General features: G+C 41.7%; 1 protein-coding gene across 4 annotated transcripts in view; it reads right to left on the reverse strand.

Moving 5' to 3' along the window:
* LOC138975559 (oxysterol-binding protein 1-like) overlaps positions 1–14,877 on the reverse strand; it is a 99,679-nt gene that overhangs the window by 13,468 nt on the left and 71,334 nt on the right. For all 4 annotated transcript variants that reach the window (XM_070348271.1, XM_070348272.1, XM_070348270.1 and 1 more), the window contains 4 exons: positions 4,397–4,609; positions 2,698–2,943; positions 1,277–1,394; positions 479–678 (listed from right to left, as the gene is read on the reverse strand). In XM_070348271.1, coding sequence (XP_070204372.1) covers positions 479–678; positions 1,277–1,394; positions 2,698–2,943; positions 4,397–4,609 — 777 coding nt within the window. The remainder of the gene's footprint in view (positions 1–478; positions 679–1,276; positions 1,395–2,697; positions 2,944–4,396; positions 4,610–14,877) is intronic.

The following is a 14,877-nucleotide window of genomic DNA, read 5'->3' on the forward strand; positions in this document are numbered from 1 at the left end:
CCACCCTCCTTCAAGACCCTCTGGACTGAAGAGTCCCATCCTTGTAAGAGCTTGCTATCTCATATTTTTTGTTGTTAGTTTTTAAGCGGGTAGAAGTGACCCCCGATTTCCCAGCATACAAATGATAAACTTATCAAATAAAATAAAATTTGCCCACGGATGGTAGTTGGAAATCAGGAATATCTGCATAGAGACAGCCTGGGCAATAGCTCTGACCCCCGATTTCCCAGCATACGTATGATAAACTTATCAAATAAAATAAAATTTGCCCAGGGATGGTAGTTGGAAATCAGGAATATCTGCATAGAGACAGCCTGGGCAATAGCTCTGACTGTTTTCAAGTTTTGTCTCTGAATTCAGAACCCTAAACAGTTTCAAAATCAGGAAAACCATCAGGCATCATTTCTTTAATCAGGAACTCCTGATTTTCCGGATGAGGACTTTCATCACTGCAGACATTCCATCATCCACAGCGTACCTTTCTGGGCGGCTCCTTGGAGAAGTAGCTGTAGGGAGAGTACTTGAGGTGGCACTTGTCGCCAGTGGTGTGGTTGGTGATGTCCATCTCGCCCTGGTTGTCCACCCACAGTCGCCCCACGATGATGTTGTGCACTGTGGTGGTCACCTTGCGCCACGTGTACATGCTGCCAGACTTGCTGAACGACAGGTGGGCGATGCCTGGTACACACAGAGGTATCATGTATTAGTACCGTATCTACTATCATACAGTGAAACTCCACTTTTAACACCCTTAATTTAGGATGCCCCCTCAATCCCCCAAAAACCTCGCTTGCTCACATTGTCTGTTCTTAACCTGGACAAAAAGCAGAATTTTTTTTAGACGCTCATCAACTGCTAAGCAGTCCAGAGTTTACATCCTTAAAAATTAAACTCTGTGTTAGACAGAAATGTGATTTTGGCTTTGCCCTGGAAGCTGAATTAGCCAAGTCAGCAGGACAAAACTGTGACTAATCCCCATATAAGACTTCCCCCTTTTCAAAGAGTTCGCAAATCCAGATTCATAACCTGTGTAAATGTATCTCCATTTTAACACACACACACACACACACATACACACACACACACACACACACACACACACACACACACACCCCCCCCCCCCCCTTCACGACCCGATTTCTTAAGACTTGTGGAGCTGTTAAAGAGGGGGTTACACCGTGTCCAACCAGCCTGGCTGATGGATGAATTGAGTCGCTGCAAAGCCAATCAGCACACGTTAAAGGGAGAGCAACACAAAGGAACTACAGTGACTGACCCATAGGAATGATCTGGAGGTAGCGTCCCCTGAACTTGGTTGTCATGGTAAATTCTTGCCACATGGTCCATCCCCTTCCCTCTGCATGTGTGGCTAACGTCGGTGGATGATGAGAGACCTGCAACATAGCACCAGCTTTGGTAAAAAGATAATCCTACGAAATCTGCGTATGGCTGCCTAAATGGCGGGGTAAAAAATGGTCATACACGGAAAAGCCCACTCATGCCAAATGTGTATGTGGAAGTTTCAGCCCACAAACGCAGAAGAAGAAAGAAGTATTAAAACAAGACAAAAGATTGTATTACTATTCTTCAAGAATAGACACACACACGTACGTTTTGAGGATGAAAGTCGCTTGTTCATTTCAATGCTTGTTATTCTCTCAGAACGGTTCCGAATAACTCTCACTTATTCTATTACACATGTTGTATGCATTTAGAGCGCTTACTTCCCTTCCTTTATCAGATCTCTAAACAGCGCTCTGACTCATTTGTTTAAGGTTTTCTATCCTTCAAGCTTTTTCATACCAGCAAACTAACCATTCTTTCATGGGCATGCTTAACTTTTATAACCACATAGATTATATCGGCCCTTGACGGGCGCAATGGCTTGGTGGTAAGACGCCGGCCTCCAAAGCGGAAGGTCGTGGGTTCGAATCCCGGCCGCGCCTGGCGGGTTAAGGTGGAGATTTTTCCAATCTACCAGGTCAACTTATGTGCAGACCTGCTAGTGCCTTATCCCCCTTCGTGTGTACACGCAAGCATAAGACCAACTGCGCACGGAAAAGATCCTGTAATCTATGTCCGAGTTCGGTGGGTTATAGAAACACGAAAATACCCAGCATGCTTCCTCCGAAAGCAGCGTATAGCTGCCTAAATGGCGGAGTAAAAACGGTCATACATGTAAAAAATCCACTTGTGCAAAAACACGTGTACATGGGAGTTTCAGCCCACAAACGCAGAAGAAGAAGATATCGGCCCTGCGCTGACCAATAACAGCACTCATGTCCAATCTGCCTCAAAGAAGTGCAAGCACTGCCAACTACTCCTTGTGCATTGCAATTCAAAAGGTAATTAATTACACGTACCTACAAATGGTCTTCATACACAACACTATGAAAATGTCTTGCCTCCGAGTTCAGCAGACACGCGTCCAAAACACATCAACATAATATGTTCTTAAAGCTATACATACACATCAAATTATTCACATATGTGCCACACACACTCTATTATACAGGCATGGGAATTGAAAACAGTAAAAAAAAAAAAAGCTACAATTTTGAAAGTTATAGCAAAGTTGACGATGAGAAGCGCCTAGCTCTACTTGGGTCCGGGAGCATATGCAATATTACATTGAAATGGAAAATTGTCTTTGACACACCCAGCTGTTATTTCAACAACAAAAGCAATTCCTCTCACCTGCTCTGCTAAAGACCTCCAGCCGTAGTCGTCTGTGCGATCAAACTCGTAAGTTTCTCCCAGCAACGGGTTAAAAGGCTTGCCCGTTCTGAAAAGGGTGGTTGCATAGGCAGAGACAGTGAAGGCAGCCACGTACGCTAACTGTTCACACGAGTCGTCGCAGAGGGCAGCGTTGTCTAGGATTTCAGAGTACTCCAGTTCTTCTGTCAGTCGTTGAAGCATAGACAAAGGTTCACTGAAGTTCACCTGCCGAAATTAAAAAAAGAAGAAAGTGAGTTTGTGAAACAAGTCTCTCATTAGTGTTCAAAAGAAGCATGTCCAACTGCCCCAAAACCCCAGTCTTCTCAGCAAACCAAAATATTACTTGCATGCTGGAAGCCCAGCCCTTTTTTTGATGATACATTTGTGCAGAATGTAACAGGTACACTTTTTTTGATGATACATTTGTGCAGCAGAATGTAACAGGTACACTTTTTTTGATGATACATTTGTGCAGCAGAATGTAACAGGTACACTTTTTTTGATGATACATTTGTGCAGCAGAATGTAACAGGTACACTTTTTTTGATGATACATTTGTGCAGAATGTAACAGGTACACTTTTTTTGATGATACATTTGTGCAGCAGAATGTAACAGGTACACTTTTATTCCAACTTCTTTACCCATGATTGAACAGTACACAAGGCTCCCACTTGAAATTCTATGGGGGTCTGCAAAAAGTTTGAAATTTGCATTGAAAAGAGTTCAATCTGACACAAATCTGAACAAACTTGTAGGTCTCTCATTTTTACATTTTGTCAAGTTTTGACTAAATGTTTTAACATAGAGGGGGGAATCGAGACGAGGATCGTGGTGTATGTGTATGTGTAGAGCGATTCGGAGTAAACTACTGGACCGATCTTTATGACATTTTTCATGAGAGTTCCTGGGTATGATATCCACAGAATTTTTTTCCGTTTTTTTCAATTAATGTCTTTGATGACGTCATATCCGGCATTTTGTAAAAGTTGAGGCAGCACTGTCACACCCTCATTTTTCAATAAAATTGATTGAAATTTTGGCCAAGCAATCTTCGACGAAGGCCGGACTTTGGTATTGCACTTCAGCTTGGAGGCTTAAAAATTAATTATTGACTTTGGTCATTAAAAATCTGAAAATTGTAATTAAAATTTTTTTTATAAAACAATCCTAAATTACGTTTATCGTATTCTTTATCATTTTCTGATTCCAAAAACATATAAATATGTTATATTCGGATTAAAAACAACCTCTTAAAATTAAAAATATAAAAATTATGATTAAAATTAAATTTCCGAAATCGATTTAAAAACAATTTCATCTTTTTCCTTGTCCGTTCCTGATTCCAAAAACATATAGATATGATATGTTTGGATTAAAAACACGTTCAGAGAGTTAAAAAGAATAGAGATATAGAAAAGAGTGCTATCCTCCTCAGCGCAACCGCTACTGCGCTTTTCTGGATTGTTAATTTCACTGCCTTTGCCACGAGCGGTGAACAGACGATGCTACGAGTGTACGGTCTTGCGGAAAAAATGCAATGCGTTCAGTTTCATTCTGTGAGTTCGACTGAGCTTGACTAAATGTTGTATTTTCGCCTTACTTGTTATACTTCCTAGAAATCCGCCTAAGTGGTATAGCCCCGAGTACAGCTTATGAAACAACAGCACCACACTCACAGGCATGGGTATTTTGGACAGCTCTTTTCCGATGCAGTTCTTCATGACGCTCCACAGGTTGAGGCTGATATTGGGCTTCTCCTTTATCCACGTCCTCCTCTTCCGCCGTGACACCATGGCCCCAGCACTATCATGGGAGGCGGCTGATGATCGCGGAGGACGAATCTTGTCCTGGCTTCCCTGTCGCTTGTGATCCCGCTTCACTTGGCCTTGCTGGTGAGGAAGAACAGAGAGGAGTTGTTAAAAGAAGGAAGAGAGAAGAGAAAACTGAGTGTATGTCCTGTACAGTGGTGCGTGCCATATCAAGTGCCTTCCAAGACATGCAACCAGCAAACCTGTTGTCCCCATGTCTATTATCCAGACCTGTTGTGAGAGACCACCTGCAATATATAGGGACACTTTAGGCTGGTCCCAATGGTGTTCTTTCATCGCAGGTACCACTGAAACACTTAAAACAGAGAGGAAGCAGAAGCAAGAGAATGAGGGAGAGGGTTTGTTTGTTTGTTTGCTTAACGCCCAGCTGACCACGAAGGGCCATATCAGGGCGGTGCTGCTTTGACATATAACGTGCGCCACACACAAGACAGAAGTCGCAGCACAGGCTTCATGTCTCACCCAGTCACATTATTCTGACACCGGACCAACCAGTCCTAGCACTAACCCCATAATGCCAGACGCCAGGCGGAGCAGCCACTAGATTGCCAATTTTAAAGTCTTAGGTATGACCCGGCCGGGGTTCGAACCCACGACCTCCCGATCACGGGGCGGACGCCTTACCACTAGGCCAACCGTGCCTGTGAGGGAGAGGGTAGGGGGAGAAGAGGAGACACTTACAGACCTGGGAACCCCTGTTTTGCACTTTGAGTATTCTCAAACAAACTTGGTGTATTTTCAGAAAAATGAGCGTACTCCACACAGCGTTTGAACATCCATGATTAAAACATGCCTCACGTGCGTCCATCACACCGTTAATTAAGTTTACCTATACATTTAAAACAAATGCTTTTTTCAATATTTACTGACAAAAACTGCAATCATGTGACAGAATACTGGATCGGCTTCGGGATGGGCATGTGAAGAAAAGTTGTCTAGGAATTTTTCTCGTCGTATTTTTTTCCCACTGACCGTACTGATCGTATTCTCGACAATCATGCGTACAAAATACGGCGAAATCGTATGGGTTCCCAGGTCTGCACTTAGTTTAACATGCATCACACTGAAAATACAAAGAATTGGGGGACCGTGTGTGTGTATGTGTGTGTGTGTGTGTGTGTGTGTGTGTGTGTGTGTGTGTGTGTGTGTGTGTGCGTGCGTGCGTGCGTGTGTGTGTGTGTGTGTGTGTGTGTGTGTGTGTGCAGGAAAGGCGACTGTTACAATACAACATCAAATGAACACAAACAGTAAATAACAAGGAGAAGAATGTGGGTTTGGAAATGGAGGTTGGAGGGAGAGATGTTCAATACACCATGCAACCCGTTGCAAGATTAAGAATGAGAAGAAGCGACAGCAGGAAATGAGGGGAGGGAGAGAAACATACCTAAAGGTGGCAAAATTGCTTGACATGTCTTTAAAGGCACAGTGCAGCTCACAGCCTTTGTTTTGCGTTTTTGTTGCAGCTGAGTGCATTTACAGTTCAAAAATCTTCCTATGGTAGTAAAACAAACCCAAAACTACCCAACGACGACATCTGTGAAGCTCGACAGTTTCTTGTTCACGCGAGTGCATAAATTAACCTAGTTATTACGTGGTGTTTGGTCGGAGTTCGATTCAACTTGAGTGATTCCGGCCTCCATTTTGTTTTACACAAACTCATGATGACGTCTGACATAGTTTGCTTAGTGACGTATCTTTTTGTGCATGATGTGGTGATCTACCTGATCTAAATTTAGATCCAAAAATAGGCCAAGACCAGCCGGGTCCGAGTACGAAATTAATTCGTAAAAAAATTGCAGTTCTTGACTCTTTGGGTGCAAGTCAATGAAACTTGGTAGTTCTTCTAACGGATAGCTGCCTGCGGTATGACTAAAAGCCCCAGGGGCTCCGTGCACCTGGATTTGACAAGTTCAGTACCTTTAAATTCACACAAACACTGTGTCCCAGACACTGTCCTATCCCTTTTTCCCAACTGTACCTCATCAACAAATCCATGCGCTATATAAAATCAGGAAGATCCACACTTTGTACCAGTAAAGGGGAATGATAATAGCCCATGCTTGAAGTTGAACAGAAACTTCAAAACACTTCAGTTACAATACTGATTATCATATAACTACATGCCATTAAACAAAATTTTAAAAAAAAGTAAACTTGTCTTCCTGCAAATCTCATCTGCTTCATAAACTGTTGGAGGCAGAAAGGGGACACAAATGTAAAGCACTATCCACAATGGCAGATCTATTTTTAACTTAAACAGGGAGCAATTTTCTCGTTCGACAGAGGTTTGCAGATGGAGCCTTGTCCCTGAAATTGTACCACTCTTGCAATTTCAGCTTGTTTTAGGGTGGTACGTGTCCCGAATGTCAAGTACGTAGCAGGTCCTTTGATTTTTCACGTCTTAGGATCATCAGACTCTTCGGCATGCTGTATAAACCAAACTTCAGAACAGATTACTACAATGCAGAACAGAACACAATGGTGATAAGGCATGGATTGCCCCCAAGTCAGTTCACCAACTAATGGTGTTTGTCATTTCTGTTGTGGTTGTGACTGGCGGGACCAAAGTGTCGGCCAGTGCACTTTGTGGACATTCTCAGGACTTTCCACCTGACTACATGTATCTTGCCATTGACTTGTTTTCTTTTCTGTCACGATTTTTGAACAGTGAAAACCCTTTTCAGACCTGTTTACTTTAAACCCGAAGCAAGAGTACTTTCCCAAACAGTTGAGTGTATTTTTCAAAAGGTTGGTGTACTTTGCAAGCAAAGCCATATGGGCTAGGGAAAATGTGCGCGTGGGTGCAAACGTGTTTGTGTAAGAATAGCGTGTCTTGTGAACACCTTCAGAATTTAACTCCTTCCAATACAACAGGGATAAAACAATTTTATTTACCTGTCAGTTTGTAGCATTATAACTAGTGTCTTCCAAACAGATTAATAATGAAAAGATGAACTCCGTGAAATAACATCTGCGGTTGACAGTCGCAAGTTCATTTTTACAATCATCTCAGAAAACATTGCTTCAGCACGGACTACAGCCTTTTCTTCTGGCAGGATTAGCTTTGCGGGAATGAACTTTATAATTCCTTGGCAGCTTTCAGCGGATTTCTTTGCAGCAACCTTGTCCAGGTGAGTTTTGGAACTGCAGTGTCATTCGATGTCATATTTCCCGGTGTAACAAGAGAAAATTACTCCAAGATTTTTACTCCAGAGTAAAAATGTCGTACGAAAATTGTACTCCCTTCACGAGAAAATTACTCCCCACGACAGGTGTGTTCCGAGTCACATTTCGGTCGAAAATGTTACTCCCCTGACGAATAAATAACGAATAAATTATTCCACTCTAACACGAGCAATTTACTGCCCACGCCAGGTGTACGCAACTTTTACTCCCCTGTCCCCTGTTAGTCTTGGTGGTGGAAGGGGTGGAGGGAGGGTAGCGCGACATTTGTTTGCGCGAGATCGCGTACTGGCATTATCCCTTCGCCCGCATCTCATTTTCGCGTACGAGATTTTTACTGGAAGTAAAAAAAATTGGGGAGTCAAAATTTCGTGGAGGGAGTAATTTTTTCGTGCCTTGTGGAGTTCTTTTCTCGTACGAAAAGTGTACTCGGAGGAAGAATTTCGTACGAAATTTTTACTCCGCAGTAAATATTTCGTGGAGTAAGAATTTCGTGTTACACCGGCATAGGCAACGGAGAAATCTGATTTACAATACTTGCAGTGTACATGACTGTTTCCCACAGTAGACTCCACAATTCCTTGCTCTTTCTTATATTTCTCCAAGAAAATCTGCTGCTTCTGCTGTTTAGACTAATTGGTACAGTCATCCGAAACTGGCAAAATTTTCTGCTTCATTTTGCCACGATTGTCCAGACGATCGCACGTGCCAACAACTGAACGAGGTTTCCACAGCTGAAGACTCGCTGTCAGGATTATCTCCCTTAGACCGAAACCGGTATCAGTTGTACCATCCCATAATCAGCACACCAACACTGGAAAACGTATTCTAGACTTTTTCTTAGTCGTATTTTGTGCGTGTGTCGCGTATTGTCGTACCGATAATAATTTGGCGTACAAAATACGCCCAAATCGTACTGGTAAACAGGTCTGAGTTTTCGTCCTCACTTTGACCTCCATGTCATGCATGGTTATGTGGAATTCAAAAACAAATGTTTTGAAACTGGTCCCAGGGGTGGGTTGCATGAGAGAACTCAAATTCCAAGCTCAAACGGTTCGACTTTACTCTAAAGCTTGCTCTGTTAAGAATCCGCAAAGCACGAAACAAAGTCGGGCTGCATGAGCCGTCTTAAGGGCCGACTCAACAGAGAAAGAGGGCAAGTCGACCTTGTCGACCTACTTAGAGCGTTAGTGGGAGATTCCATGACGTCACGGGAAATGTGGTCAGCAACAGCCAATGCAAACTGCAGTCTAGTAGGTTCGCGGGAAAAGGGCGCATCAGAGACCGTCTGTTACACAATAATGTACTCTGCGGCATCTGGGCGCATTCAAGCATGCACAGGAAGCGCGCTCTCATGCAACACACGAGATGCCGTGTCTAGTACAAAGTAGAGCGTACGGCGTTATAGTACTATTTTGTGCATTGTGCATGTTGGATCGGGTAGAAAAAAAATAAAGATTGTCTTCTTGATCTTGAATCGCTCTCCACTGAAAAGGTAAACATCGACCAAAAATTAAACAAGTCGCATAAGGCGAAATTACAACATTTAGTCAAGCTGTCGAACTAACAGAATGAAACTGAACTCACTGCATTTTTACAGCAAGAGCGTATACTCGTAGCATCGTCAGTCCACCGCTCGATGCAATGGCAGTGAAATTGACAAGAAGAGCGGGGTAGTAGTTGCGCTGAGAAGGATAGCACGCTTTTCTTTATCTCTATTCTTTTTAACTTTCTGAGCGTGTTTTTAATCCAAACATATCACATCTATATATTTTTGGAATCAGGAACCCACAAGGAATAAGATGAAATTGTTTTTAAATCGATTTCGGAAATTTTATTTTAATAATAATTTTTGTATTTTTAATTTTCAGAGCTTGTTTTTAATCCAAATATAACATATTTATATGTTTTTGGAATCAGAAAATGATGAAGAATAAGATAAACGTAAATTTGGATCGTTTTAAAAACAATTTTTTTTTTTTTACAATTTTTAGATTTTTAATGACCAAAGTCATTAATTAATTTTTAAGCCACCAAGCTGAAATGCAATACCGAAGTCCGGCCTTCGTCGAAGATTGCTGGGCCAAAATCTCAATCAATTTGATTGAAAAATGAGGGTGTGACAGTGCCGCCTCAACTTTTACAAAAAGCCGGATATGACGTCATCAAAGATATTTATCGAAAAAAGAAAACAAGAAGGGCAAAGCCCATACAACTCACATGCTTGACCTTGACCTTTACATGACCTTGACCTTCAGGGTCAAGGTCAAATAACTAAACCTAGCAATGACATCATACCCAAGGTCAAGGTCATCCAAGGTCATGCAACACAAAGCTGTTAATTCAAGACATAAGAAGTACAATGGTGCTTATTGGCTCTTTCTACCATGAGATATGGTCACTTTTAGTGGTTCACTACCTTATTTTGGTCACATTTCATAAGGGTCAAAGTGACCTTGACCTTGATCATATGTGACCAAATGTGTCTCATGATGAAAGCATAACATGTGCCCCACATAATTTTTAAGTTTGAAACAGTTATCTTCCATAGTTCAGGGTCAAGGTCACTTCAAAATATGTATACAATCCAACTTTGTAGAGCTCCTGTGACCTTGACCTTGAAGCAAGGTAAACCAAACTGGTATCAAAAGATGGGGCTTACTTTGCCCTATATATCATATATAGGTGAGGTATTGAATCTCAAAAACTTCAGAGAAAATGGGAAAAATGTGAAAAATAGCTGTTTTTTAGGCAACATTTATGGCCCCTGCGACCTTGACCTTGAAGCAAGGTCAAGATGCTATGTATGTTTTTTGGGGCCTTGTCATCATACACCATCTTGCCAAATTTGGTACTGATAGACTGAATAGTGTCCAAGAAATATCCAACGTTAAAGTTTTCCGGACGGACGGACGGACGGACGACTCGGGTGAGTACATAGACTCACTTTTGCTTCGCATGTGAGTCAAAAACGTCCGGGGATATCATACCCAGGAACTCTCATGTGAAAGTTCATGAACATCGGTCCAGTAGTTTTCTCTGAATCGCTCTACACACACACACACACAGACAGACACACATACACACACACACACACACACACACATACACCACGACCCTCGTCTCGATTCCCCCCTCTACGTTAAAACATTTAGTCAAAACTTGACTAAATGTAAAAAGTAAATACAACAAGAGGCGAAGCCTTCAAGGCTCACGTAAGAAATTGACAAACAGTAACACAAACTCCGTCACACATGCACACACACACACACAGTAAGCTAGGTGACACAGTGCAAGAGTGCGAGACACTAGATCTAGATCTGTCTGTCTGTAGCCTACTTACGGGGACACGACTGCCAGATGGCCAGATCGACACTGCGCTTTCGACAGCGCTTCCTCGCGCAGACACTGGAAACACGCTGTAGGAAATCTCCTTTGGTATCTTCTTTATCTATTTTTCTGGAGCTACAAAACCGAACAATGTGAAATCGTCTTCTCCGAATCGGCGAACTGCAGCAGTGATAACTGTATCTATACCACAATCCTTCACGCGATCTGACCTAACCTTGACCCCTGACCTGGTCTACATACCACACCCGACACAAACCAGTCACCTGTTTTTACCCCCCCCCCCCCCCCCCCAAAACCCCCCACCACCCGTTTTCTTTGGATACACACTTTAACTACATACGTGCCGACGAAATATTGATCATTGCTTCAATATTTTGAAGCTGTTGCTTGGATAATAACCAGGTAAAATTAGTATTTCGGTTTTTAGTCAAATGTTAAAGTTTCTATCACACACATACACACACATACACACGCACAGACAGACAAAGTTTAGCATCACATAGGCTACACTTACGTGAGCCAAAAAAAAAGATAAAAATACAGTAATTACAAAAAAACACGAATTATATCAAAATAAAAAACAAGTTGCGTAAGGCCAAATTACTACATTTAGTCAAGCTGTGGAACTCACAGAATGAAACTGAACGTAGTCCGCCGCTAGTGCAAAAGGCAGTGAAAGTGACGAGCCTGTTTGGCGTGGTAGCGGTTGCGCTTTACTGTACCTCTCTTCGTTTTAACTTTCTGAGCGTGTTTTTAATCCAAACATATCATATCTATATGTTTTTCAGACATGAGACCAGCAAATGTTCCAAAAGTAGGAAATTAAGCCGGGGTCCAGGGGCCGCATAGGCCCCTGGTGGGGTCCAGGGGCAACGCCCCGGTAGGGGGTTCAGGGGGGCAGCCCCCCTGACGGAAAATTAATGTTAAAATTATAAAGGCCATTTTGGGGCCTCTCCTGATAGCAAAAAATTAGATCATGCCTTTTTAAAAAGCTATAAAAATTACAAGAATAATATGTTTTAGCATTTTAAACAAAAGTGTACTTTATAACAATCACACACACACAAAACTTACTTGAAAACTTTCAGAACCAACACATTTTTTCCACCAAGTCCGTATTTCACCACGCAGTGGCCGTTGTCGCACCACGTGCACACGGCCTGACCGGGAATAGATATCTTAGCGATACTGTCGCCAATGAGCTGGCGCCTTTCTTTCTTGTTGTGATAATGACAGTCACTTCTTCTGACAGCCAGTTGGCTTTCCACTTGTTTTTCACACTTTGGTCGTCGATCGTAAGAGCTTCCACAGCCAACAAAACAATACGGAATCCAGACGCCATGATGCTACCTTTTTCACCTTCGGCGTTTGAAGATCGGCAGCCAATCAAAACAACCCGCAAACCGCCATCGGTGAATAATTAGGCCAAGGCGATAATCGTCGGATATCGACAGCCAATCAAACGCGACCCATGATACTGCTATGGGTTAACGCGAGTGCTGGGGTGCGAATGCACTGACTTCAGACGCAGACAGCTTCAGCTGAACGGTTCATACCACCACCACCCCCCCCCCCTTTTTTTTTCTCAACGAATTTGCATCGATCTCAAGAATGGTCTGTGAGCTAAGGAAAATATCGGAATTCCGATAAAATTCGGACCAGTCCCATGTCTGGTTTTTGGAATGAGGAACCGACAAGGAATAAGTTGAAATAGTTTTTAAAACGATTTCGGAAATTTAATTTTGATCATAATTTTTATATTTTTAATTTTCAGAGCTTGTTTTTAATCCAAATATAACATATTTATATGTTTTTGGAATCAGAAAATGATGAAGAATAAGATGAACGTAAATTTGGATCGTTTTATAAACAAAATAATTTTTTTTACAATTTTCAGATTTTTAATGACCAAAGTCATTAATTAATTTTTAAGCCACCAAACTGAAATGCAATACCGAAGTCCGGCCTTTGTCGAAGATTGCTTGGCCAACATTTCAATCAATTTGATTGAAAAATGAGGGTGTGACAGTGCCACCTCAACTTTTACAAAACGCCGGATATGACGTCATCAAAGACATTTATCGAAAAAAAGAAAAAAACGTCCGGGGATATCATTCCCAGGAACTCTCACGTCAAATTTCATTAAGATCGGTCCAGTAGTTTAGTCTGAATCGCTCTACACACACACACACACACAGACACACACACCACGACCCTCGTCTCGATTCCCCCTCTATGTTAAAACATTTAGTCAAAACTTGACTAAATGTAATGAAGTAAAAACAAAATAGAAGGAAAAGAAACCAAAGTCATATAATGTGAGATTAAAAAATAAATAATAAATAAATAAATAAGATTAAATAAATAAAATTTTAACAAGAAGGGCAAAGCCCATACGACTCACATGCTTGACCTTGACCTTTCATGACATCATACACTAAGAACTGCTTTACACATTTTTCCTACCAAAATGCATGTGACCTTGACCCAAGGTCAAGGTCATCCAAGGTCATGCAACACAAAGCTGTTAATTCAAGACATAGGAAGTACAATGGTGCTTATTGGCTCTTTCTACCATGAGATATGGTCACTTTTAGTGGTTCACTACCTTATTTTGGTCACATTTCATAAGGGTCAAAGTGACCTTGACCTTGATCATATGTGACAAAATGTGTCTCATGATGAAAGCATAACATGTGCCCCACATAATTTTTAAGTTTGAAACAGTTATCTTCCATAGTTCAGGGTCAAGGTCACTTCAAAATATGTATACAATCCAACTTTGAAGAGCTCCTGTGACCTTGACCTTGAAGCAAGGTAAACCAAACTGGTATCAAAAGATGGGGCTTACTTTGCCCTATATATCATATATAGGTGAGGTATTGAATCTCAAAAACTTCAGAGAAAATGTGAAAAATGTGAAAAATAGTTGTTTTTTAGACAACATTTATGGCCCCTGCGACCTTGACCTTGAAGCAAGGTCAAGATGCTATGTATGTTTTTTGGGGCCTTGTCATCATACACCATCTTGCCAAATTTGGTACTGATAGACTGAATAGTGTCCAAGAAATATCCAACGTTAAAGTTTTCCGGACGGCCGGACGGACGGACGTCCGGACGGACGGACGGACGGACGGACGGACGACTCGGGTGAGTACATAGACTCACTTTTGCTTCGCATGTGAGTCAAAAATCAAATAATAAAACACATAACTATTAGAAACAGCATTAGGTAACAAAAGATGATTTCTAACAAATAAAAAAAAGACAACAAAATATAAATATATTAATGATTGAATAAATAAATACATATTTCAACAAATAACAAAAAAAATAATAATTTCACCCTGAAGAAAACAAAAACAAAAACCTTTTGGTTGCCGGGCACAGATGAAGTAAACAAGAAAGTTGTCTAACTCCGTCGCGTTGGTGCGACCTATTATAGCACCAAATGATATAAGGTTTTAAAAAATCATTTTGCAAGCGGCAACTGGCTGGTTAAGTCTGTTATCTCTGCCAAGCTCAGCGTTAAAGCCTGGGGGGAAGCAGGCTCAAAGTTAAGCAAGAAACGCTGTGCTCAACGAACGTAAGACCGCTCATGCACCCCGGTTTTCGCGCTTTCGGCGTAAAGTCAACCATCTCAACTTTGAGCACATTTCCGCCCAGCTTAAGTCGTCTCATGCAACCCACCCCAGGTTCATTGTTTTGCCAGGTTTTTTTCACTTTTCAATTTTGTGCTAGATCAATTTTCCCCGACCTTCCTTGGAATACTCAAATGCCCATTCTTACTACAT

This window comes from Littorina saxatilis, linkage group LG9 (assembly GCF_037325665.1).
Source record: "Littorina saxatilis isolate snail1 linkage group LG9, US_GU_Lsax_2.0, whole genome shotgun sequence".
In the NCBI taxonomy this organism is placed as follows: Eukaryota; Metazoa; Mollusca; class Gastropoda; order Littorinimorpha; family Littorinidae; genus Littorina; species Littorina saxatilis.